At 41.5% G+C, this 25,775-nt stretch overlaps 1 protein-coding gene across 5 annotated transcripts in view; it reads right to left on the bottom strand.

Annotated features, from left to right (window-relative positions):
• ITSN2 (intersectin 2) overlaps positions 1–25,775 on the bottom strand; it is a 123,475-nt gene that overhangs the window by 19,783 nt on the left and 77,917 nt on the right. For all 5 annotated transcript variants that reach the window (XM_019537307.1, XM_019537306.1, XM_019537310.1 and 2 more), the window contains 10 exons: positions 25,436–25,557; positions 21,552–21,727; positions 21,140–21,284; positions 20,195–20,400; positions 18,776–18,840; positions 17,444–17,610; positions 16,815–16,860; positions 16,563–16,684; positions 15,036–15,132; positions 14,111–14,302 (listed from right to left, as the gene is read on the bottom strand). In XM_019537307.1, coding sequence (XP_019392852.1) covers positions 14,111–14,302; positions 15,036–15,132; positions 16,563–16,684; positions 16,815–16,860; positions 17,444–17,610; positions 18,776–18,840; positions 20,195–20,400; positions 21,140–21,284; positions 21,552–21,727; positions 25,436–25,557 — 1,338 coding nt within the window. The remainder of the gene's footprint in view (positions 1–14,110; positions 14,303–15,035; positions 15,133–16,562; positions 16,685–16,814; positions 16,861–17,443; positions 17,611–18,775; positions 18,841–20,194; positions 20,401–21,139; positions 21,285–21,551; positions 21,728–25,435; positions 25,558–25,775) is intronic.

Genomic DNA, 25,775 nt, shown 5'->3' with positions numbered 1-25,775 from the left:
GTCAAGTCAAGTCACTTTAGGCCGTGGTGTTAGCAAGTGAAGCACTGCCAAGCCTGCTGGTTTTTCCTCCCAAGGTGGAGCACCCTGCACTTCTCTACGTGGAATGCCATCAGGTTTTGGTCTGCCCACCTTGCGAGCATATCCAGGTTGGCCTGTATCCTCAGCCTGTCTTTTAGTGTGACCGCTTTCCCCCAGAGTTTAGTGTCATCTGTGAACTTTGCTAGTTTGTGTCTGATGCCTGAATCTAGATCATTAATGTTTATTGATGAAGATGTTGAAATATTTCACACTCTGGAAAAGACTTTAGATATTAATAACATGCTTTTTCCCCACTGAGTGTCTGGGCACCTTTATATGTGCTCTGGAGGTGAGGGGGTGCTTTAATTAGTGCAGCTCTCGGGATCTGCTCTAATTAAAGTGCCCACAGCATCTCATGTATTCAGCATCCAACACTTCAAAACAGTGGCAGGGTTGTTTTAACTAAAGCTCATTCAACAAGCTTTAGTTAATGTGCTCTCACCTCAAGTTTGAAGTGCAGGGGCACTGAATACATGAGATGCTGAGGCTGCTGGAGCATGCCAGTTAGCAAACTCCAGCAGACCCAATGAATCTAGTCTGCTCTGATGCACCACAATTAAAGCGCATTGGAACAGATGTCCCGCATGTCAACAGACACCCCCTATTTCTGTTTGTTTTGCTCTTTTCTTCAGAGAGTCTTTTCCAGGATCAGTACTGGACACAGTATTTCACATGAGGGTAGATCACTGACAACAAACTAGAATGTATTAGTATATTCAGCAAAAGGCAGAAGTTAACTATCAGGAGCTTGTTCTGTTTACAGGAACAATTACCTGTGGGGCAGCTGATGTACAGTAAAACTCTTGCCTTTTTTGCCTTGCAGTAAACGATCTTTATGCCCAAGTCCTGAGAGATTGCAGAGTTAGGTTTTTCTTGGCTCCTTAAAAGTTTAATTTTGTTGAATTATATATGCAAATAAGATCGCTTTATTTAAAAATGTAACTTAAAACATGACTCAGCAGTGCCCTCTCTGAACATCACCAGCTTGTATACTTCTTGGATATGGATTGTGGATTGCTTTGTAGAAGCAGCATACTTTGACAGGAGAGGAATCCATGTCAGAGAGAGAACTGCCAATTTGTGGCATGTTCACAGGATATAAAACCCTTTGCAGCAAAATATAGTGGAAGATAGAGGAGACATCCAGACTCTGACATTGGGTTCAGTTCTATTTTGTTCCCTTGGTCCTACTACTTGGATTCTAATCTTTTTGACAAAACCCTGGAAACTGCAATTAGTATCTGCAGCTGCAGGCGAGTCGAAATACCATGCTTTTAGTATGTAGGCATCAATTTTACTTTAGCTGCTCTCCAGGTAACCATCAGGCCAGAATTAGAAGAGTCAGAGGAAACAAACTCAGATGGAAGGATTTTTAGAAGGTTTGATCTCTTGAACCTATTGTGGTCATAAATGAACTGCTGTTTACCCACCTGACATTTAACCTGAGCCCTGGTGGTTCACTCCAGTGGGCTCTCACACTAGCAATGCTTTACTCATCATGTGTCTGAATTGAAGTTCCTGGTCTTGGACCAGTGTAATTCTCTCTCCATTACAGGTTTCCTCGTCTTGGCAAGTACAGTCCCAATTACTGCCATCTTAGCTCAGTTTGCTCGTAACTACCACTCATTGTACACTCCAAACGCCTGCCATCAGTGTTGTACATGCTATTTACCAAAAGCTAGAAAGTTTTGGGAGGAAAATATGTAGTTTTTGCTTTGCAAAGAAATAGATACAGCTTAAAGAGGTGCACCTAGTGTTTTCAGATGTAACACGCATCTGGAAATGCCATTCCTGTGATTGGCTATTGCCTTCAACTTGTAGTTAGATTTTAAATGTTGCGGAATAGGGAATATCTCATATTCTTCAGACTAATTTTTGTTTTTTGGGAGATGCATCCCAGAATAGGAAACTACAAACAAAGTAAAAATCTCCTGAATGGACACTCATGCAACTAGCGAGGTTTCCAATGTGTACCGCAAAGATCAATACTGAGGTCTGGATACTCTTAACTGTATCAAGACTCAGTGATGGTTACACACATTACTAGAAAATAAGACAGCTGCTACAAAAAGATAATAATGGTCTAGAATGGCTGAGTGGTAAATAGTGACCTTATTCTGGACACAAACTTTATCTTCCTTTCAGAAAGTTTAGCAATCTTTTTTATAGACATGCCCAGATTAATTTCTACTTCTTTATAAGGCATCCAGTAAATAAGCAACGGTAAGAAAACATTGATTCTGTTACAGCAGCCCCAATTCAACTTTGCCTCATTAAGTATTTACTTCCCAAGTCAGTAAGTCAAAATAAAGTCAAGCAGGATCCAGTGGTACTGGAAACATGATTTCTGAAGTGAAGCAATACCTTTACTGGGGCCAACTTTATAGTGTAACCAACCCCTTTTCCAACTATAATGTTGCTCCAATGAAAGATATTTCCCTCACAAGCCTTGCTTCTCACATATTCCCTGGACCATCACAGCTCCAGCAACACATGACGACTACAGCATAGTGCTGGAATCTGGAATATACATTTAAGAGTTCAAATTACAGGGGAGCTCAGGGGCACTGAGCGCCCCCTCCCCATAAGGGACAAGAGTCTCCCTGTCAGATTTGAAAATCATAATGGGGGGGGGCTCTGATTTTATTAGGCCATCATGATGGGCAGCCCAATTTTTTTTTTTTTGCAGACCACCCCCCACCAAGAGTCAAAGTGTAATTCAAACCCTGCCTACTTTTAAGCATTTTTAAAAGTAATCTTTCTCCTCCAAATATACATGAACAAGGAATATTGTATTTTACTAACACTGCAACTAATCTTGCAGATACTATAAAGTGCGTTTCCTAGTGAAAAGATTTAATAGAGTCATAGACATTAGGGCTGTAAGGAACCTCGCAAGATCATCTGGTGCAGCCCTCTGCCCAAAGGGCAGGAAGTCAGCTGGGGTCAGATGAACCCAGCGAGGTAAGCATTCAAACGCAACTTGAACGTGTCCAGAGCAGGCACCTTGCACCACTTCTGGGGGAGTCTATTTCAGACTCTGGAGACGCGGACAGTGAAGTTCTTCTTTACGTTCAGTCAAAATGGTCTTCCAACAGTTTGTGACCATTAGATCTTGTTATTCCTTGGGGAGCCCTGGTGAACAGACATTCTCCCAGATCCTGATGTACACCTCTGATATACTTACAGGCTGCCACCAAGTCCCCCCTGAGCCTGCGCTTTTCCAAGCTGAAGAGTCCCATGGCTCTCAGCCTCTCCTCATAAGGCCTACTCTCTTGACCTCTGATCATGCGCGTGGCTCTCCTCTGGACTCTCTCAAGCTTCTCCACATCCAATTTAAAAGAACTGGATGCAGTACTCCAACTGCAGCCTCACCAAGGCCGAATAAAGGGGGAGAATGACATCTTGGGTCTTGTTTGAGATGCATCAGTAGATGCAAGCCAGGGTTTTCTTTGCTTTGCCAGCTGCAGCATCACACTGGGGGCTCATATTCATTTTGTGGTCAATCATGACCTCCAAGTCTCTTTCGGACGCAGCACTAGCGAGTGAAGCACTGCCGAGCCTATAGGTATGATGCGAGTTCTTTCTCCCAAGGTGGAGTACCTTGCATTTCTCTATGTTGAAGGTCATCAGGTTTATATCTGTCCACCTTGCAAGCCTGTCCAGGTCAGCCCAAATCCCCAGCCTATCCTCCAGTGTAACCATGCTTCCCTACAGTTTGGTTTCATCCGCAAACTTAGCCAGTCCACTTCCGACACCCAAATCCAGATTGTTAATGAATATATTAAAGAGTACTGGTCCGAGTACTGAACCCTGAGGGATGCCAGTAGTCACCATGCGCCATGATGACTTGGTTTTGTTGACTGTCACTCTTTGGGTCCGACCATGGATCCAGTTCCCCAGCCATCAGACCGTAAGGTTGTCGAGGCCGCAGTTCTCCAGTTATGCTATGAAGACATCATGGGAGACCAAGTCAAAGGCTTTTTTTAAATTCAAGTAAATGACGTCAACCTCTGCCGCCTCCTCCAGGTGATGCGTCACCTGGTCACAGAAGGCTGGTCCAGCACGACCTACCCGTAACAAAGCCATGTTCGCTGTTTATCAGATGTCCTATACTGAAGTAGATTTGAGTGCTTGGAGAGTAAAAGCACACTGCAAGTAACAAACAAAGAGAAGGATGACCCTTCGGGGGTCACAGAAAAATGATGGACAGGACAGCATGAGGTTATTCAATCCCACCTCTTGCTCAAGGCAGGATCAATCCTGTTCAGACTCTCTCACACTTACATTTATATAACCTACACGCAACAACTTCCACTGAAGAGAGTCCGCAGCCTCCGTCTGTCCCAGTGCTTAACCGCTTTCTGAATGAACCCAGACTTAACCACCCTCTCCTCATCTGTCACGTTTTCTAGACTTCTAATCCTTTCTGCTGCTTTGCTTTGGATTCTTTCCAACTCATCTAATCTAATTTCCTAAAAAGCCACTGTGCAGCCCTCCTGATGTCAGGCTTATTTGGCATGGCTGGGGCAAGGCCCATAGGAACACACTCAACTGACAATTTAAGACCAAACTTTGCTGATCAAGGGCAGAACCGGGGGAGGGGGGAGGCAGTGTTGCAGCTGTACCCCTCCTCTGGCTGCAATGTGTATGCACAGTAGGCTCTACAAGCTCACCAATGATTGGTGTCTGGTGACACTGCTTTTGCAGCCCATGGGTTGAATGCTGCTGTAAATCCTTTTCTCCCTTCCTTCCCTCCCTCTCAGCTGAAATGCAGTGGCAGGGGAAAGAAGGGGATGAGTAGCAGCAGCGCTCACCTACTGGGGTCTCAAGTCCCCCAAAAGTGCAGGCTCCAGCCAGAGCTGGCATCAATGAGCTGCCGAGCTCCGAGCAGGACTCTGCACTGACCAGGAGGCAAGCTCAGGAGGTTACTGCCCGTGTGCCTTGCAGCCTAAGGGAGCTGGGGCCACAACCCCTCACCCTGCCTCTGATCAAGTAATATAGTCCATGCTCCTTGCATTTAGAAAAGGAAGACATGATCCCATTTTCAGGGTAGACAAAATACAGGTTTCTAAGTCCTAGCAAGCTAACGAACAGAAAATGACTGGGTTACTTAAACAAAAACACCACACGCACACGCTGGAGCCTTTTATGTGTCCCTTTAATAAAATGCATTTGCATAGTTATCTTACAAGTTTATTAAAAAACAAAAGCTGAACAAGTACCTCATGCTAAGCACAGCCTGCATCTGCATTGTCTTTACATTTATCCCCAAACATTAATACTATAGATTGAAAAAAACAACAAGAAGGTATTTTAAGGCAACACACACCATTATGTAACAGTTGAATAGTTCCTTACACTGAAGCAGCGGTATGTTGTAGTTGCACACAGCACCACCGAAGGCAAGGGTTTGTCAGCATTCCCATGACAGACACTTATTTACAGGTGTTTGCAACTTGACCAAAGATCACTCTGGGATACAATTTGACAAAGCCTTGAGCCAGGGGTAATTATACACTCATTGTTACAGGTATTAATTACTAGATTGGTTTAAAATAGAACTGTGCATCTTTTCTCCTCCTAGCTGTGATATAATAATCTGATGACATTTAGCATTTCTGTAGTGCTACACATGCCTTACAAAGGTCCAGACCAGTAACTATTTGGACCCCCTGGATCTATGTTAGGCTGTGTGGCTGCAGAGGCTCTTTCTTTGTGGACCTGACTGCAGGACTGGGAACTTAGCTTTGAAGGCGAAGGTTTGCTAGCTGCTAACCCGCAAAGCAAACAAGGCAATCTGAGAACGTGGAACTGTTCCAGTACCGGCTACCGTGCTAATACGGTAATATGTATGTTCCTGGCCTCAGATCTCTCTTTAGAGGTTTTGTATTTCATATGCTGCCCTGGTAAGGTTTCTAATCAAAGCCAGCCTCTTCTGTGGCAAAAGGGAGCGAGCCTTCCAAAATACCTGCAGTAACACTATGGAACCACAGACACGCCAACAAGGTTTTAAGTGTGGAAACTGAAAAATGAGAGCAAGGAAGTTTACATTTAAAATTAAAACTGTTTTTTGAGTCCACTGGTCTCAGCTACGCTCCTGCATTGACACAGAAGGCTCTTGTAAAAGATGTCTCAAACACTGTCTTCCTACTCTGTTTTTTCAATAATCCAAAATGTATAAAAAGCCGCCTGCACCAATGTGTGACTGAAGCACACAGCTTTCTGGCGCGCTGTGTTTGAACTGCAAAAACTTTTTGCTTTAGAAGATAAATAGTGCAGGGCAGGAACATCTCTATCTTTACAGTGGAGAACAAATGGAGGAGATTCCAAGTAATACTGAACCAGCTAAGTGTAGGGGGAAAGCCTGCAAGGGTTTCTCTCTTAACTTAGTTTTAACACTTGCAAGTTGAACTTTAATGAAGCAATGCTTATATTCAACCCTGGCATACTTGTGTAAAAGCATATATGCTGCTTTCCCTACTCTCCAGTAGCAGCTGTGCATAAATGGGCAAAACGTTATTAAAATCCTGTAATACTGTTTCCTAAAACATCCATAATGTGTGCATGCGCACACATGTGTCTTTTCAGAGATCTATCAGGAACTTGGCATTCAAGATAAATATCCAGCATTTTTAGGAAACCAGATTTGGCTCAAATTCTGTTGCTTAATAGCATCATAAATTTTGACTTTTTGAATGGGATAGTTGACAAAGACACATGCATATTAGACTACTCTAAGGGTCTGTTGCACTCCAGGAGGACACTTTAGCCTATACTAAATGGGTTTTCCAAATCAGAAATTAGCACATTTTAGTAGAAACATCCTCAGCTAAAAAGCAGATTTCAGCAGGAAAGGAAAACCCAATTAAGTCAGCTAGAATACTGCTATTTGAGCAATTAATTAGCAAATTCTTTGCCTACAATCAATGTCAATTCATTCTGTAACAAAATATTGATCTAGACAAAATAGAACTGGAATAAAAATCCATTTGACTTCGGTTGATGTAGGCACATTAATGTAATTTGTATTGCACAAAAGATATATCTCTGAACTAAAGGACACATACATCACTTGATAAAGTATATTAAATATGTATATTCACTCCTTTTATAGAACTTTTAGAGGAAGGCTTTTAAATCTCTGTAACGGTATTAACACTTTTCCTGATAGTACCTCACAACATTCATATATATAAATATAAGTAAACTTGCAGTAGTTTGTAAACATTTCAGATCGCATAAGCTGCATTTATCATTTCATTCCCGAATCAGGAAGCTGATGAATTTAATACTATGCCTACCATTCTCTTTTTGGTGTATCCTCATAGAACTGTTTTATCAGATGAGCAGTCTGCCAAGAAATGGACATTTTCATTCTAAAGAGGTGCTAGATTCAGTGTCTGGGAAAGGGGTGTGTGGGGGGAGGGGTCCATAAAACAGGTACCGCATGTTTTATGCCCAGGAAGAGCATGGACAGTGCAAGTTTCATGACAGTCCCTTACCATTGGTGCCTTATTCCTGACTTGGACAGACCACTTCTAAAGCAGGAAAAAACTATTCAGTTTCTAATCCCATCCAAACCCTTGGCCTTCCTGCTGAGGCTAGCAAACCAGGTGCCTATTAATGTGTGGACACCTCTATACTAGGAACTGAATGAGATTGTCCATTCGTTTTTGTAAGAAGAAAGCCAGCTTTCAGGTGGTAATTATTCTCAATTACAGCTGACTTGGGGCAGATATGAATGGTGTCCTGAAGAGTGAAGATTGTTCAGAGCAATTTAGTTCTGTATCAGAAGTATGTAACCTCCAACAGTGGGGGCAGGGTTAGGGTCTGGCAGCCAGGTGCTGGTACAGATGATGGGTTATTATTCTCTAAAACTGAAGTCAGCATGTGCAATACAACAGTAAAGTTCTTGATGGATGGAGGTGGTTAAGGGGTAGGATTTATCTATCTGAAACAACTTGCAACACATCCCCCAGAGTGTATCTAGCTTGCAAGGCATTCCACGGTGCTATCATAATGATGCAGAAGAACAGGAATCAAAACCATCTTCCATCTCTGTCCTCCCATCTCCACAAGAAGGACCTTTGAGAGGCTGGACTGATCAGACAAAACAGTTCTAGGATCTAAATCCTGGACCACAACGCATACTTGTAGTCACAGTGGCCCTCTACAGTGTAGACAGGTAGGACAGGTTTTGTTTTGGGGAGAATCACATATGTTGCCAATTAAAAAGCTCACTGTGTAGGCGATTAGATGAAGTGTCTCAGAGCAGCAATCAGCAAACATATTAATTCAGCAAAGTATGCATGTAACAACATTATAAGAACATGACTGCCCATACAAAATAGCTCAGGTAACTTGTGCAAATAGTGGGTCTTTGTGTGTCTGAAATCCCACCATGCAAGGGATAACTTGATATGCATGCTAATGATCTGTGATTATCAATGCAAAAGGAAAAAACACTAGAGGAAACCAGAGTGGACAGCAGTGAAAGCCACACAAAGACCCACTATCCTTCCTGCTTTTACAAATTAACTGTCACTGTAGATTATAAAAACCACAAAACTTAATTTCTTGAGTGGAGCTAACATTCGTACGAAGCAAAAGGCTTGTGTCAGAGATATCTGAGCAGGGCTGCCCACCCTGCTTCCAGGCTATAGTCAAACTTGGATAGTGGGTCTCTGAGGTGCTTTCACACTGGAAGACAACATTGGGTCCTAAAAAAAAAAAAAAAATGAAGGAAAAAATGAACACAAACACAAATTTGAAGAGTGAAACATGAGGACAAAGACAGAACGACACTGAAAGGTTAGAAAGGAATGACTAACATTCAACTTTCTGAAAGCTGAAACACTGTGATCTCTATTCTTTCAGTTCTGTATTTTAATAAGCTTATATCAGAAATTATTTGAGCCTAAAAATATATCACCTTCAACGAGTTATCACAGATGCCCTGTCCCCCGGTACACTCTAGCTACATGATTCACAACTCTCCTTCCCAAGAAGACTGGAAATGCAGTAGTATGTAGTACTTATAATACACTGAATCAAACCCGAGCCACTGGCAAAATTGCCACAGACTTTTATGGAACCAGGATTTTGCTCACAAGCTTCAGAGTAAGGGCTTCCCACACCATTTTACATATATTTTCATTGAAAGCAATTGCCGAAAGTAGGCTTATCATTATGAAAAACATTAACCTGGTGAATCAGCAAGTCGGCAAGGCTCTGCAATGGTGGGCTGGAACAGCCTGCCTGGGCGTGAAGCAGGCTGGCACTTCCAACCCAGCTGTTGCTTCTCCCAGCCACCCGGCCATGTGATGTGGGCAAAGCCCGCGCTGGCTGCCCCACAGAGCAAAACTTCTCCCCCCTCCTGCCCCCTGCACTAGGGAGAAGCAGTGGCAGTGGCTGGGTCAGAAGCTCCACAGGCCAGATGCAATAGCTCCACGGGCTGAAAGTTGCCAACCCCTGGTCCACATTAAATGAGACCTTTCCCTTAGTGAGCATATATCCATGCCATGGGAAGTAGCATTTTGATCTGCATTCTTGTTGGCAGCTTCATGATAGAAGTCAAGGTCTATAGTAGCACAAAATCCACATTAAATTTTTACTCCTAGTAATGGTACCAACAGGCTAGGACTTAGTCCCTGTAGGGGTGCAATAAACTACCTGAGCTGTAGCTGTCCTGAGGACAGAGGACTTCAGGCTCCAGTATGGCAGCCTTAAAAACATTAAAAGCGCTAAATAATTCTGAGGGGAAAAAGAAAAAGATTCCATGACAGATGAGAGGTCCTGATTTTGTATGTTTGTTCTTGTGAAAAGCGAATGTCTTTAGGACAAACATGCAATTGTGAAATCAAAAGAACAAAATGATCTTTTATCCCCATTACAAATTGAATTCAGATATTCAATGTCCAACACAAAGGAGCAACCAAGGTTAACCTTTTTATTCGTTACAGGAATACTTATGCATGCCACTGTTAGTTTAGCACAGAGTTGTAATTAGCTTTAAATCTCCATACATAAGTGCTAAACATCCTACCAATTCTATGCTTTCTGTAAGCAGATTCACTCTTTATCTAACTTGGGCCAATTTTCTCAAATATTAGATTAAGGGCTATCAACATGACACTACGACACAAGGAGTGCCCCTATCATCATTGCAAACTCCAGAGCTTGACTCTCAGATATTTCATTCTGCAGGTCACCATGACTCGACCTACATCCCGAAGCTTTGCTGCCACTGCTGTGTCAATCATCAACCCCCTAAAAACAGATATGCTGGCTAAAACCCTAGAAAAATGAAGGTGTGTAACAGATAGCAAAATCCTTTTGCCAGCATAGCTTGTTCTGCCTAGAGAACTGTCTTTGGGAAACACTGGCAGAAGAGCTCTTTTGCCTGGATCAGCTGCCTCTCCACTGGGGCAGAGGGGGGGTGGGACTGGGCTGCAGCTGCTACATGACAGCTCACTACGCTGGCAAATCCTTTTAAGTGTAGGGAAGTGCCAAGGAGGGTTCTGGGAACCGGTGGCGGCCTGCAGACTAGAGTTTCAGAATGCGGGAGATGCTGTGGGATTGCCCTATGCTGTTGTAAAATAGCATTTGAGCCTGTCTGTTATTCCTGCCTACTTCAAGAATGAGCCCATTTCATCGGCTGTACTAGACACCAGAGAAAGCTGGCACTCTTAAAAAGGAAACTTGCAGAGGATAGGGCTGAAGCTAGCAATTCAATTTTTAAACGTACTTAAAAATCCCTATTCCTCTCTTGTCCGTAAACAGGTCCCTAGAGCATTGCACGAAGCAAATGCTGTGGGAAGACTCCTACTGGTTTCTGCACCATACTAGCATAAGTTTGCAGCAGCAGAGTTTGAAAACAAGGAAGCCTGAAAATGCTACTGGATTATTATGTATATTATCCTCATTTCCAAACCCCGCCCCCCCCCCAAAAACATTTAGTGTCTTTCATATCATACACTACAGAAATGGAGGGATTGGATGTAAAATTCAATCACTCATTTGTATACCTTGGGATAGCTCTTTTATTTATAGTTCAACTGAAAAAAAACAGAACTGAATTTTCAAGCCAAGGTTTTTACCACTGAATGTGTGTGCCCCTAAGTTAATAGATAAATATTAGAGGCATGCAGACAGACTGGGCAGGTGGACACACAGGAAGTTAAATGCTTAGCTGCCTGCATGATTGTGCAGTCATATCAGAAAGTATTATGCTTCAGTTAGACACCTGATCAGAGGTGAAAGTGTGAGCCAGTCATAGGCAACCACTCAAGGTATTAAAAATAAACAGCACACTCAAGGCTGCAGATTAGGGGGAGTTTCACCTCTCCTCTGTCTCCTACTGCTCAGTGTTACTTTCCCCTTGCACTGCATGCTCCTTCCTTTTCAGACACTAGCACACTGCCATGCTTGTAGGACTACTGCTCTGCCTGGGAATTCGGTACCATCTGGCAGGGAAAGAACTTTACACGTAGAAGGCAGCTTACTGAAGCCTAGAGTATTTTCGCTATTTTAACTCAGGAGAGCTGCACAGTCATTTCCAAATCCTCCCTGACAAATCAATCATGGTGGCAGCATATTTATTCATATTCAAGTAATTCTTGTTAATTTAAACACCATGAAAGGTTTTGGCTGTACTTTTTCAATATGAAGTTTCTGGGTCTCAAAATATTAAGAGGATTGATTTTGAAATAGAGGCAACTGCAAGCAAGCACCAGCAAATGTGAACACACCCAGGTTTCCTGCCCTGTGCCAGCTGAGCCAGCCTCATCCAACCCCTTCCAAAAAGAAATTCTCTCTGCATGACCTAGCTATTGTTTCAGTGGGGCATACTATTATTCAGCATCCCAATTTAAAAGGAAGATTGATTATGGGCATGCCAGTGAACAAAAAGCAGCTCAAACATCACATAAAATGTTTAATTATGACCTGATTATAGCAGTACTTTTGTTGAAAATGGATCACATGTGTAAATATCTTGCACTTGTCACATTTTAGCTAAATTAATCCAAAGGGCCACAAACACACACACACACACACACACACACACACACCTCCCCCCCCCTTGTTAAATCATTGTAGTGCAGCCTCCTCTGGAATGAAATAGCGATTGCTGACTAGTATTTAAAAGCTAACAATATGCTTTGGAAAACAAAGTGCAATTTTTATCTAGTGAAAGTGTTGTAGAATTTAGATAAGAGGAACTTATCTAACCTGTAACCTAGCCAGCCAAGCTGGACTACCCACTTTATCAACTCTGAAAATCCCTAGATGCCTATATTCACAACGGGTCATGATCTTCTATCCCACAGCTCATTCCAAATTGTTATTTTTTCAACAGTTGGGATCCTGCCTGAATTCTGTGCTCCAACATATCCATATCTATTTAAATATATTTAGGTCTGTCTGCATTTAAGCTGTAGCCATGTCAATTAAGTATGTGGGGAAAAAATCCTGCCCCTAATACAGTTGTGCTGCAAGAGCTGCAGCAGAGACCAGTGATTCTCAAACATGGTACCATGAGATCCTTTTAAGGGTGATACAGGGGGCTGCTCAATACTAGCACTGGTAAGTGAGTAAAATACTTATAACATGATTCACAAGATGAACACACAAATTTCAAATACGAATCCAGTGTTAAAAATAAACAAACATTCTCAACTGTCATGGTCTTTTTGAGTTCTTTGCAACAGAAGACTTGACGCTATTTATATTACTTAGCTGAAGTCAAGAAATGAATAAAAGCTAAGAACTGGCATTTTCTGAGGAGTGCCCTGAGTCTAATGAGCACAGTCCTGAATCTAAAAATGTTGAGAATCACTGGCACAAACAGAGCAGTAGTAGGAAAGCTATCCTTTTGTTGGGATAACTTGTCCTGTTCAGGGAATTAAGACATCAGGAAAAGAACTCTTCACTAGGGAAGGAGAAGAGAAAACTCATCTAACAGTAAAATTCTGCTGCCAAACCTTTTCAAGTGCAAGCAAGTCCTTATACTATGTGCAATCAGACTCTAGGCTCTGTCTGAATTCGTGTGCTGTCTGTGCTGGAACAACCATAAATATTAGTATATGTAATGGGAAATAGTTTGCTATTTTGTAATAAAAGTTGCTGCCTGATCAAGAGAAGACTGACATTCACTGAAGGGACAGGGTATGTTATGTGAAAAGAGGAACCAAACCCATCAAATTTATCTACAAATATTGATCTGTGGGATGATTTCAAAGTTCTTTAAGTCACTCCGTCCTCAGGATGCAAAGCTGAGGGAAGTAAAACTGTGATGCCCCACCACTGCAAAAAGGCTAAAAACAAAACATTGACAGTATTTGTATGTTAGGAAAACAGTATAACTGGCAACCTTCATTCATTGCAAAGCCTGTTCCAGAATTCAGTCCCTTGCCACGCTTGATACTTAGCATATGCCAAATGGGTTGAGGCGATATACTGAGGACTGGGATTGCTGGCTGAAATGAGGAACTTTTCCCCCTCCTTTCTGTGGTTTTTTGAAACTGCTGCCCTTGGATTTATGGTTTAAGTTGGTACATGCTTTTAATTGTAAATATAAAAGGTAATTAAAAGGTGCCTAAACATTATCAGGATAGTGGGGGTTTTTGCCCCCTCCTATATTTTGCAGAATTTTAAAGAAAGAAAAAAAACCAGACAGTAGAACCGAGCACATCTGTATTGAGTGGGAGGATCCTTTGTACATTATCAAATGGAGTGAATACTTTCCAAAGGAAGAGGAATCTATCATAGGTATGATGTTTACTATTCAGGGACCTCAGAGGAGCACTGTCTGCTAATGTGCTGCTAGCAGAGGCAATATTTATACTTATATTTACAGAAGTGGCGATATTTTTTTAATTTAGTTAATTGGAGGCGTAAAGTTCCAATGCGCTGTTACGCCTACAGGACACCCTGGGTATCCTAGTTCTAAACACAGACGCTCTGGTGCATAATTTCATGCTGAATCTTTGAAACACAATGACAAAATACTTTTAAAAAATTCTCTTACACTGCTGACTTGGGTCTGAGTCCGTGGTCATCTTCACGTAGTTGGAAGGAAAGAGACCTGTCATGCCACTGAGTTCCCCTTGCCACCAATCAGCATCATCTTTGCTCAGTACATTAATAAACTGCCCTTTGGAGAAACTGAGCTCATCTTCATTATTTGCCAAGTAATCGTACATTGCTATTACTTGACACACTAGAAAGAAAAACAATATTCATAAATTGGATTAAGCAAAACTTCTTGCAGACGATAAGTAACTAACTGCTGAAGCTTTGTAAAGCCTATTGAAAATACCAGTGGGATAAAAATCAGCTTCTTTCTGTGATATGCTGGAAAGCTCATCAGGCTGGATAACCGATCAAAAATCCATGCAAGAATTAACACTGCATGCTTTGATCCTTAGAAAAAAATAGGACACATGGTCCCAAAAGTATAGTAAGGTTCCCCACTGCTCTGGGGAAGCAGGGTGCTCATGTTCTAGACATGATCAAGAACCTGCAAGCTTGCACTTATTTTTGCTCGTTGGAGAAGAGTATGTAGCTCCAACTCCAACAGGTGAATATTGCAGTTTGGGATATAACCTTTCATCTGGGAAACAGGTTTGTTGCAACACACCAAGATAGCAGACAGCACATTCCAGGACAGGAGCCACAGAACAGAGCAGCTGCTTTATAAATGTGAAGTTCCTCAGGACACAGATCATGTCTTCTAATGCATCTGTTCCTAATCTGGCTTCTAGGTTTTACTACAGTAGGGTCAAAGACCCTGATTGGGATCTCTGGGTGTTACTAAATCACCACCATGACTACCAGAGTAATAAACAGAAATTAATCAGTTTCTTCCATGACAGCTATAACACAGACTGCTATCTGAGGTGAAAGGGTTGAATTAGCAGTGCAAAATTACATAAACAAGAATATTTTTCTACCTGAGGCAGCAGCAGGAGTGGTTTTCTCACTGCTTGGACCCAATAATTTCACATGGCTGGCAGGAAACCACCCCTTCTGTCGCTTTTTTCCTCTCGCCTGTAAAAAGTATTTCAAGCAGTTGAGAAACAAACAAACAAATGACTGGAGGATGGTAATAAATGCCCTACCCAGACAGTTAAGCTAACTAAAAGCCACAAAAGTACACACCAAATTAAATACAAGATGGAATTTGGTTGTAGGTACTAAAATTCAGGTACTGAATTCACATAAAGCTGCACCTTATTTTTTTAGCTGAGTACTAACAACTCTAAAAAGAGACTTGTGATTTAGATTTAGGATTAACTTCAAGTAGCTTAGAGGGCCTAATTTTTTCCCCTTTGATTATGATCTTCTTCAAACCACAGCCTCTCTCAAGAGGCCCAGCTCAGTCTCTACAACTCAAAATCTCACCGGGAACCAGAGAAGGGTGCTATAAAGTAATGGGAATCAACCTTTTTTGAAAGTGTGCCACAAATTAAGCCACACACCCTCCCCAAGTACTACACTGATTCCCTTCCCCTGCCATCTCTACCACATTGCTTCCTGTTTCCTGCCTTGTGCGCCTTGCCTGATCTGCTGTTCTGTTTTCCACTCCCTGCCCTACATGCCACTGTGCTTCCGGCTTCCTCCCTAATTTGCCATGTGCCACCCACAGAGGTTGGCCGTGCCACACATGCAGGTTGGCTACCTCTGCTGTAAAACATCTCAACTCAGAACTAGCCACTAGGTGGGGACAAATACTAAGGAGAAAACGAGCAGCATCCCCACCCTCTCCCCTTCTGCAGGTGCAGGCTGGACATCTGGAGAATAACTGGCTGTGGGAAGATTTTAGTGACTCCCAGAATGGGTTCTCAATCAGCTATGGTGAACAGATCCCATTTTCTGGTGGTGGAGTGATGGAAAGTCAGGAGGAATAAAGATCCCATGCTACTTTTCAAAAGAGGTCAGGGTGGAATAGTATTTGCCCCAGTGTCCTGATCACATTGTGGCTAAATTTCTCTATGGCTTCAGTGAGGCCTGATAGCAGCTTTTCAATTTTTCCACTACATAGCTATGTGAAGCAGTGAATGAACCGGTATAGGAACAAACTTCCTTCTGTGTACAGTTTATCAGTTCAGAAAACTACTTTCTAATCTTTCAAGATGAAAGATATTAACTACAAGAAATTGTTACATATATACTACATAAGTTTCTCTCCTACTCCACCAAAGAAATGGAGTAGTACTGTTATTTTTAAAAATCAGTTAAGTAGTTCTGGCTCTAATTATGACTTATTCACTGCCAATGCTGAATCCTTCCACATGCTGGATTTCAGTGACAGGAAGAAGAGGTTTACATTTAAACTCATTTTCCAGCAGAAAAATAGGTTCTTGGTCAGATTTCTGAACATTGCACTCAGCACTCTTTTTAAATTAAAATCACAGAGGTAACCTTATTATTAGTCATTATGTTAAGGTTATTTCCCATCCCCTACCCCCCTTAATTACCTGCAGCTCTCCTTGCCACCATCCACTAGCATTTTTCTTCAAAATAAGTATCAGCTGTCCTGGAGCCAGACTAAGCTGTTCTGTCCCAGATGCAGTGTAGGCTGTAGTAACCTGAGCAATCTCTGAAGACAGAAAAATACTAGTAAGAAATGCAATAAGGTAAGGGCTAGACCCACAAAAGTAACCAGGCATTCCTGCTGAAATACCTTTGGGGTCCTGGCCCTAAAAGTTCGGAGGTTATAATGTACTTACCAGGTTTCCTGTTTACGGTCCCAGTTTTTCCAGAAGCACCAGAACCCTATAATAAAAAGTGCAGCCAGCTTTTAATATGCAGTATTAAAATTTATTGCCAATTTTCCCTTGTTTCCTTTAAAAGGGGTTCTACCTTGCTACAAAATACTCTTTATTGCTAAGGATAATGATTCCCTTACTACAAAGCACAATGGTTTGAAAATGGTTAGATACTTTTCAAAACTAAGTATTTACGTAGATAAGAACTATAACTTTTGTAAATCAATCATAAGACCAACATTTTAATATTTGGACATAATACCTAGATAAAATATACAAAAGGTTTTTAGTTTATATCATATTTACTTGCACACCACATGCACTTCTCCCGCAAATCAGTCTGAGTGTCTTAGTAGGGAAGCAGGCTTTTCTTTACTGGAATAGAAACATGGAGGAACAGAAGCAAGGAGACTGTGCTCTGGGGGTGTGGGGGACCAGATTGGGCAGAACTGTGGCTGGGACCCAGAACTTTAGTCCGGCTGCTCTGCGGCCTTCAGAGGCAACTTCCATTCTCTAAAGAACTCATCATTCTCATCACTAGAACACAAAAACAGATCACATTGCAGTACAAAAATAAAGCCAACACTCACATCTTGATCCTTTGGTCTGACATAGTTTGAGGGAAAGATTCCAGTTCTATCATCAATGCTTCCTGTCCACCATTCCCCATCTTTTTGCGTCACTAATATTTCATCACCTTCAGTGAAAGTCAAATCACCAAGTTCGGAGCTTGAATAAGAATACAGTGCTACATACTCTGTGGGAACAATGTATATATAGCTTTAACTACTGAGAGAAATGCGTGTACTGTGTAGCAAATGAAACCAAACTGCAAATTATATCTTCTCTGTTTGATCTATTCATTTTCTCAATAGTATGGTGAATGTAATGAGAGGAATAACAGTCAGATAATTCTATGCGGAGATTTCCCACAAGAAGATTTCTCAAACTTTTTCATAGTATGGAACATATTGCATCTGGGAGTTTTGTGAGCCATTCTTTTTGCTTGACCTATAATCACAGGAATCCTCTCCACTTCCATATAAAATGATGTAGACACCTTTCTTACTTGCATGAACAAAACATACTTGAGACAAATACAGCAATCACAGGAGCTCCTCACATGGAAGAGTAATGCATTTTTGCTTCCTCTCTGTGATTTAACAGGTGGAAAGGAAGAAGGATAGTATTATATGATTAATAAGACCTCTGTGAATCATCCACAGTTCACAAAGCAGTGGTTTGACAAATGCGTTCTTGTATATTAGAGATCTTAGGTTGGGTCAATCTTTTATAAAAATGAGAGTGGAACAGTACGCGCACACGCACGCACACACACACACACACACGTTCCAGACATCTGAACAAGTAAGCTGTCCAAGTAGAACTTGCAAACATTCTATATGTGGTCTGATGAAAAGGTAAGTGAATGAACAGTCATATATCAGATTGATACGCTGGAAGATTATTTTTCATTACAAACTTTTCCCCCTTCATTTGTACTTATGCTTCCTCTATCTAAGTATACACACTGGAAAATGGCTTCCAACACTCAAACTGAAAAAGCACTGATAATATCTTTTCCATTTCGAGAAACAAGCACTGCAACAGGAAGAGAAAAGTTAATGCATGGTTACTGAATCTATTTTTAGGTTTTCAGAGGTCTGCACTGGTCACTAATGAACATTTTGAGCAACACAACCTTTTGCAAACAACTAAACCTAAAAATTGGTTACAGATTTTAAGTTTTTACTTCACACTTCCACTGTAGTATCTATGTGTCTGTACTCACCACTCCGTAGCAAACATTCACATAAGTGAACAGAATTTTATGCACGTCCAAAGTCATTTTGCATGCTACTGCATGTTATTAAACAGAAATGAGTCTTATAACTTCAAGGCACTTTAAGGTGGATTCTTACCCTCTCCAGGTGTATAAGATGGCGTGTTATGTTTCTTTTTTACAGATGCATAAACTGCTTCTGGTCTGCAGACAAAAAGCTCATAGTTACTTTAGCTGGTTGACTTAATTTAGTTACAAAGATTATATAAAAACTGTTAAGATTGTTTGCGAGAAGCATAATTGTAGCCAAGCACTACTTCATGCTCTGTTGACAAATATTAGTAAAACTGTGGTCCTAAAAACATATTTCAATTTTTCAAGTAGTCACTAACATTAATACAGCACCCCTTAACTTTTATAGGGCATACCTATAAAATGCCACAAATGCTGCTGTAACAGATTACTAGCAAAAGCAAAACTGAAATTAAGAAAATGTAAGGTGGACCAAAGCAGATGTCCTCAAGAGCTAAAAATATAACTTCAGTCAGGACAAACTTATAATTTAAGCTAAAGGCCTTGGAAAATGAAGTCACAAACTTTGGAATCCAAGAAATGCAGTGATGAAGCTAAAAGGAAAGATTTCGTAAAACAACTTCCCACTTAACATTCCCTCCTTCTGTAGGATTGTACACATGTATCTGACAAGGACTGATTCACAGGTGAAGCTGCAGTCATCTCTAAAATGTAATGAGGTAATATTCCATATCAGCCACACTGCACTGATTTTCAGTAATTCCCTGAACTGTTAGCTAGAATATTAATCTTAACATCAATGCTTCTGAAAACTAGGAAAAGAACTATTACTGCAATATGCATCAGGAGGCTTCATAACAGTGAGTGGTTAAGAGTTCTCATTTTCATATACAGTATACCCTCAAACCCGGCACGCACGGGACTGAGCGCCTGCTGGAAGTGTGAGAATTCCATTTTTTGGAAACCGGAGGCAGCTGGTAGTGGGGAGCAGGGTGGATAGTGGCGGCTGTCCCCAGAGCAGTGGATGGCAGCAGCCGCTGCCACGTGCAGGCTCCCCCTCCGTGTCTGGGGGCATGGGGAGGAGTGGCGGCTGGTCCTGGAGTAGTGCCGTGGGGTGGTGGATGGCGGTGGCAGTTGCTGTGTGCAAGCTTCTCCCTCCACATCTAGGAGAGTGGAGGGGGAAGCTTAAAGTGCCAGATTTTTGAGAATTCTGGATTTTTGATATCCGGATTTATGAGGTTATACTGTACCATCTAGGACCTGGTACCTCCACTAGTACCTTGTTGAAGCATTGGTCCAATACTGAATCAAGATAAACCTGCTGAATTATCAAACACCATTTTCTCCAGGTTGCAAGAGTTCCCAGTTACGTACCCGACTTGACTTGTAATTAAAATAAAGCCCAAGGTGGTATGGCACACGTCATGCTACTTATTCTCCTTAATTAAAAGCATTACTCTAGTTTTACAGTGTGAGAGACACACTGATAGCTGCTGAAAACAAAAAGCTACTAAGTCTCACTTACTCCTCTCGTTTGCTTTCATTTCCAGGTAAGAGCTTGACATAGGATTTAGGAAACCAGCCCCTTCCTCCATGTACCTCTCCAAACCACCAGTTTTCTTGCTGTTCCAACACAGTGATGATATCATTTTTGGAAAAGTTCAAGTGGTTTTCTTTTTTTGCAGTCCAAGAGCAAAGTGCCTGTGCTTTTAAGTTCTCTACAGCTTGTCCCTGTTAAAGTAAATATGTGGATGTTACTCAATTCGAGGACTCAATTTAGGTAAATTTCAAAAACCACACTTCATCATCTAGGTGTGCTTTTTTCTAAAGAACAGCTGAATGACTTCCTGCCATGACAGCATTATGCACTGCCACGCGCAAGTGATGCACTCAGAAGTTATCTTTGGACTCTGTCCCTAATGGCTAACAAAGCTGGAAATGTTTTAGTTATTTCTGATTCTAGGAAACGATGCTAGCAGCAAATTCAGTAAAGATATATAATGCCTCAGAGTGCATCTCTGGAATAAGCCCACATAAAGGCCGTCTTCTGCATGGAAGTAAAACATATATATTTGAAGGAAAAGGTGGCAAAAGTACATATAAACAGTTATCCCCAAATGGGGAAACTTGAAAGGTCATTTTGAGGCCCAACATGACAACATAAAGTTCACACTTCTACATACTCAGTATCTTCACTCTTTCCAAATACCACACTGATCCAATATAGTGTAAAGAAGAAAGAAAAAAGTTTAAGGGCCAAATTCCTGTGTTACAAAGTAATATAGCTTCCCAGATTATAGTGGAGTTATGCACAGTCCCACCACCTGAGAATATGCCCTAGTGTCTTTTCTAGATTTTTTAAAATAAGACACTAGAAAAGGCATAAATCCTTTAAACAACAGTATATTAGCTTTATTCACACCAAATTAAACAACATCAAATTCTCCAACTCTACTCTCATACAACGTACCTGTCCATGAATGGGTGAAACAGATCCTGGGGATACAGTACGAGTAAAAGCGGATTTCTTCTGCCAGGTTGTGTTAACATTTAGGTTTGAAAAAGATACGTTTTGGTAATCAGATTCTTCTCCTGATTTATTGGGTGAAAGTGGTCTGAAATTTTAGCACAGGCTTGTTTAGCAACAGAGAGCCCTTCTTAAAAAGTAAATCAACTATAACTACTATTTCTTACATATGCAAAATGGATATGGCATACAGTGCAAATCAGAATATCAAAAGGTGAACCTGTATCTTTTAAGACCCCCCCCATACAGTTTCCGTATTAAGTTTTCTGCATTTAATTTATGCAATGCTTTAATACAGCATAATATATGAAATCCAAAATCCCAGATGACAATTTAACACGTATCCCAAACTTACTCTGCAGGAGCTGAGGTAGTAGATAAAGATACTGTAGGAGGAAGCAAGGCCTTCTTAGGAGATAAAGCTTTTTCCCCTTCTAGTATTTTTTCTACATAGTTGCAAGGAAACCAGCCAAAATGTCCTTGAATGCTCCCATAAAGCCAGCCAGGCTCTCCTGTGGTTTTTTCATCAACCTGGGGGGATGGGCAGAAGAGAAAAACAAGCCAAAAGTATAAGAAACAAAGGATATTCAGTGTGTCGGCACACTGCAGCTCTATGGATTTCACTGAAGGAGATATGCCTGGACAAGTACCAGGCCACATCATCTTCATTCTATTCAGAATTCAGCCTGCCTTTCCAATAACTAAGAAGCAACGCTGCCTAGTAAGAATGCCATCCCAAGCTGTGTAACAAGGCGATTGTTCTTATCAACTGCTTGTTTCCTCTTACAATGCAACTGTAGGGACATAATTTATATTAGTTCTATTTAAAAGACTGAAGAGAGGATGTGACATGCAGTTACAGTTAACTGAGTCCATTGGAAAATTATTGTGATAATATGTATTACTTCATCACCTAGAAACTCCAGCTCCCTCATCTTATGCACCATATAAATGCAGAAATTATGAACAAAGGAACAAGATACAATGAGTTGAAAGTGAGTGGGGAACTTCACATCAGCTGCTCCATAGTAACTGTTCATATTTACCTCAAGGTACAGGAAAATTAAACCAGGGCATCAGCCATTAACGATAGAGGTCTAAGCAACCACAGTTTAGTTTCAGTTAACACCGAACAGCTGACATGTTAGGTCCCTGGCCATTTTTAATGCACTAAAATTGGTTTTTCCATACCCGTAAGCAAGAGAAAGGGGCTTAATTCACTGTTTGTATAATGCAAGTCTCCTCTGTCTAAGCTATCTAAGCCTATTTACCAATCATTATTAGATACCAGTAGCCAGGAAATTCTTTACAGTAAATGCAGAATTTGTTTACAGGAAACAAAAGTATCAGAAATGGTTCAGTAAATACGAGTACCATATTTCTAAAGAGTGGTGTCTGCAATAGAAGTACATTCAAGTAATTATATCTTGAGAGGAAGCTGGAGATAACAACTTGCACTATTCTTTCTCTCTCCTTTCATGCTCCACTAACATGAAAATGCAAATAGATAATTAACACCATAAAATGAAAGACAAATATTAAGAGATCTTAAGAATACTGCCTTCATCATTATCTGATATTTGCAGCACCTCCAGTCTAGTTAATGAATAAGTTTTAAAGGGAAAGTAAAACATCTGATTATTTTTAAAAATATACCACAGTATCAATATCTTCCCATATACTGTACAAACAATAAGTCACCTAAATATACAGTCTCTCAACATTTTTATCTACACCATGAATATAGGTTTGTGAAAGGGATTATACAACATAATTGCTTACAGTAGCAAGAGACTGGACTTAGTGATCCAGGAAGTCCCTTTGAGTCCTATGTTCCTATGCATCACATGCTGTTGTGAAGGTTAGGGGAGGGGATTCAGGACAGCAATATAGTTTATACAACTGTATACACAAAGATGATCTTCACGCTAAACTGCCCTGGAAGACTGCCTGGAGATGAGTTTACACAGACCAGCCAATTAGGAAAAATTAAACCTTCTTCAGGTATATGGGAAGCAAAAAGAAGGTGCAGGGTAACATAAGACCCCTACAGGACAGGCTATGGCAATTGGTGATCGATAAAAGAGACAAGGCTGAACTCTTCAATGAGTTTTTTCCCTCTGCATTCCTAAACATGGATCAAGACAGATCTCCCCGTTGCATTACAGACAGACACAGGAGGGACACCAGCCCACCAATGGTCAGCGTCGACCTAGTAAAGGGACACTTGGAGGGGCTGGATGTGTTTAAGTCAGGACGCCTGGATGATTTTCATCCAAGGGTGCTGAAGGAATTGTCCAGTGTCATAGCAAAGCGACTGGCACGGCTGTTTGAGCACTCATGGTGCTCAAGTCAGGTCACAGAAGACTGGAAAAAGGCCAATGTGGTCCCTATTTTCAAGAAGGGGAGGAAGGAGGATCTGGGTAATTATAGGCCAATTAGTCTCACCTCTATCCTTGGGAAAACCTTTGAAAAAATTATCAAAGATTACATTTGTGGGAGCCCAGCAGGAAAGTAATGCTGAAGGGCAACCAGCACGGGTTCCTAGTAGGTAGATCCTACCCAACTAACCTTGTCTCTTTTTATGACCAGGTCACAAAATCCTTAGATGCAGGAGTCAAGGTAGATGTTATTTACTTAGATTTTAAGAAGGCCTTTGATATAGTATCTCATGCTATTCTTACAGAGACGCTGAGCAGCTGTGACAGATGATTACATGGTCAGGTGGGTGGCAAATTGGCTTAAGGGTCACACCCAGAGAATGGTGGTGGGTAGGTCGGACTGACCTAGAAAGATGTGGACAGTGGGGTCCCCCAAAGCTTGGTCCTTGGACCTGTGCTATTCAATATCTTTATCAGGGACTTGGATGAGGGTGTGGAGAGCACTCTGTCCAGTTTTGCAGAGGACACAAAATTATGGGGTAAAGTAAACTCACTAGTGGGAAGGGATAGAATCCAGGCAGACCTGGATAGAATGGAAAAGTGGGCAGAAAAGACTAGGATGCAGTTCAACAAAGACAAGTACAAAGTGCTGCATCTAGGGGGAAGGAATCACCAACACATGTAAAGGCTAGGGGACGCCCTTCTCAGTAGCACAGCAGCAGAAAGGGATCATGAGCCATCAATGTGACAAAGTAATCAGTACAGCTAACCGCATTCTATCATGCATTAGCAGGTGCATCACGAACAGGTCCAGGGAGGTGATACTCCTCCTCTATGCGGCAAGCCGCAGCTGGAGTACCGTGTCCAGTTTTGGGCACCACACTTCAAGAGGGATGTCGATAACGTTGAGAGGGTTCAGAGGAGGGCTACTCGTATGGTTAGGGGCCTGCAGGTAAGGCCCTACAAAGACAGACTGAGGGCCCTGGATCTGTTTAGCATCCGCAAGGGAAGGCTGAGAGGGGATGTTGTGGCTGTTCACAAATTCATCAGGAGCTGGGGGGCAGCAAGGAACAGGAGATGCTCTGTTTACCAGGGCACCCGTTGGAATAATCAGGAACAATGGCCACAAACTGACAGACAGCAGGTTTAGGTTGGACGTCAACAAGAACTTCTTTATGGTAAGGACTGCCAGGGTCTGGAACAGGCTTCCAAGGGAGGTGGTGCTCTCCCCTACCCTGGGGGTCTTTAAGAGGAGACTAGACAAGCATCTGGCTGGGATCGTATGACCCCAGCGCTCTTTCCTGCCCAAGGCAGGGGGTTGGACTTGATGATCTACTGAGGTCCCTTTTGACCCTAACAACTACAAAAGCAAAACATGAAACCAAGGATATAATAGAGATCATCACTGAGACATAAAATGATATTGGCCACATTAAACAGGTCAGGTGGAGCCCAGCAGGAAAAGAATGCTGAAGGGCATTATGCTGAATGCTGAAGGGCAAATTGAACCACAAAGAGTAAATTTGTTTTTATTTATAACACCATTAGCTAAATCTGGATTTCTAGCAAGCAGTTCCTTGCACAATTACATGCACATCTGCAAAAATTTGCAACAGAGAAGATGAGAAAACAGAGATTGTATTGTTCTTGATCTATCCATTTTGTTGTTTAAAACAGCAATACTGATCCCCAACTCTACCTCTACCCCAAAGTAGACATGTATTAATCCTGCTTTCCCCTTCTCCAGACAGCAATCAATGTAAACTTGAATGGGTCTAAAATAGGGCAGGAACATTTATTTTGATTAAGATGGCATATATCCTAATTTTTTAAGTCTTGTATGCACTGCAAGTCTTACCTGAATTACATCTCCTGAATTAAAGCTCATCTCATCGTGATTCCTTGCTTCAAATGGGTATAAAGCTCTGTAATTTACCAAGGCAACTGAATTCCTAGATTCTGAGGTACTAACAGCATTGCCTGAAAGGAGAAAAAAACCCCAAACTATTACTGTTTTGGTACTGCAGTAATGCTTAGAAGCCTTTAACTTGGTCAGGTCCAGTTGTGTGAGATGATGTATACCGATATAAACAAGGGGACAGTCCTTGCCTCAGTAACGTTACAGACTAAATGTATGGTGAGAGATAAATGGATACAACAAATAGTTGGAGGGAAGCACAGCACCGCACAGACTATTA

The sequence above is a fragment of the Crocodylus porosus genome, unplaced genomic scaffold (assembly GCF_001723895.1).
Source record: "Crocodylus porosus isolate Cpor-Errol unplaced genomic scaffold, CroPor_comp1, whole genome shotgun sequence".
Classification (NCBI taxonomy): Eukaryota; Metazoa; Chordata; order Crocodylia; family Crocodylidae; genus Crocodylus; species Crocodylus porosus.
Note: the sequence above shows the minus strand (reverse complement) of the source record. Positions and strands in the feature narration are given on the sequence as shown.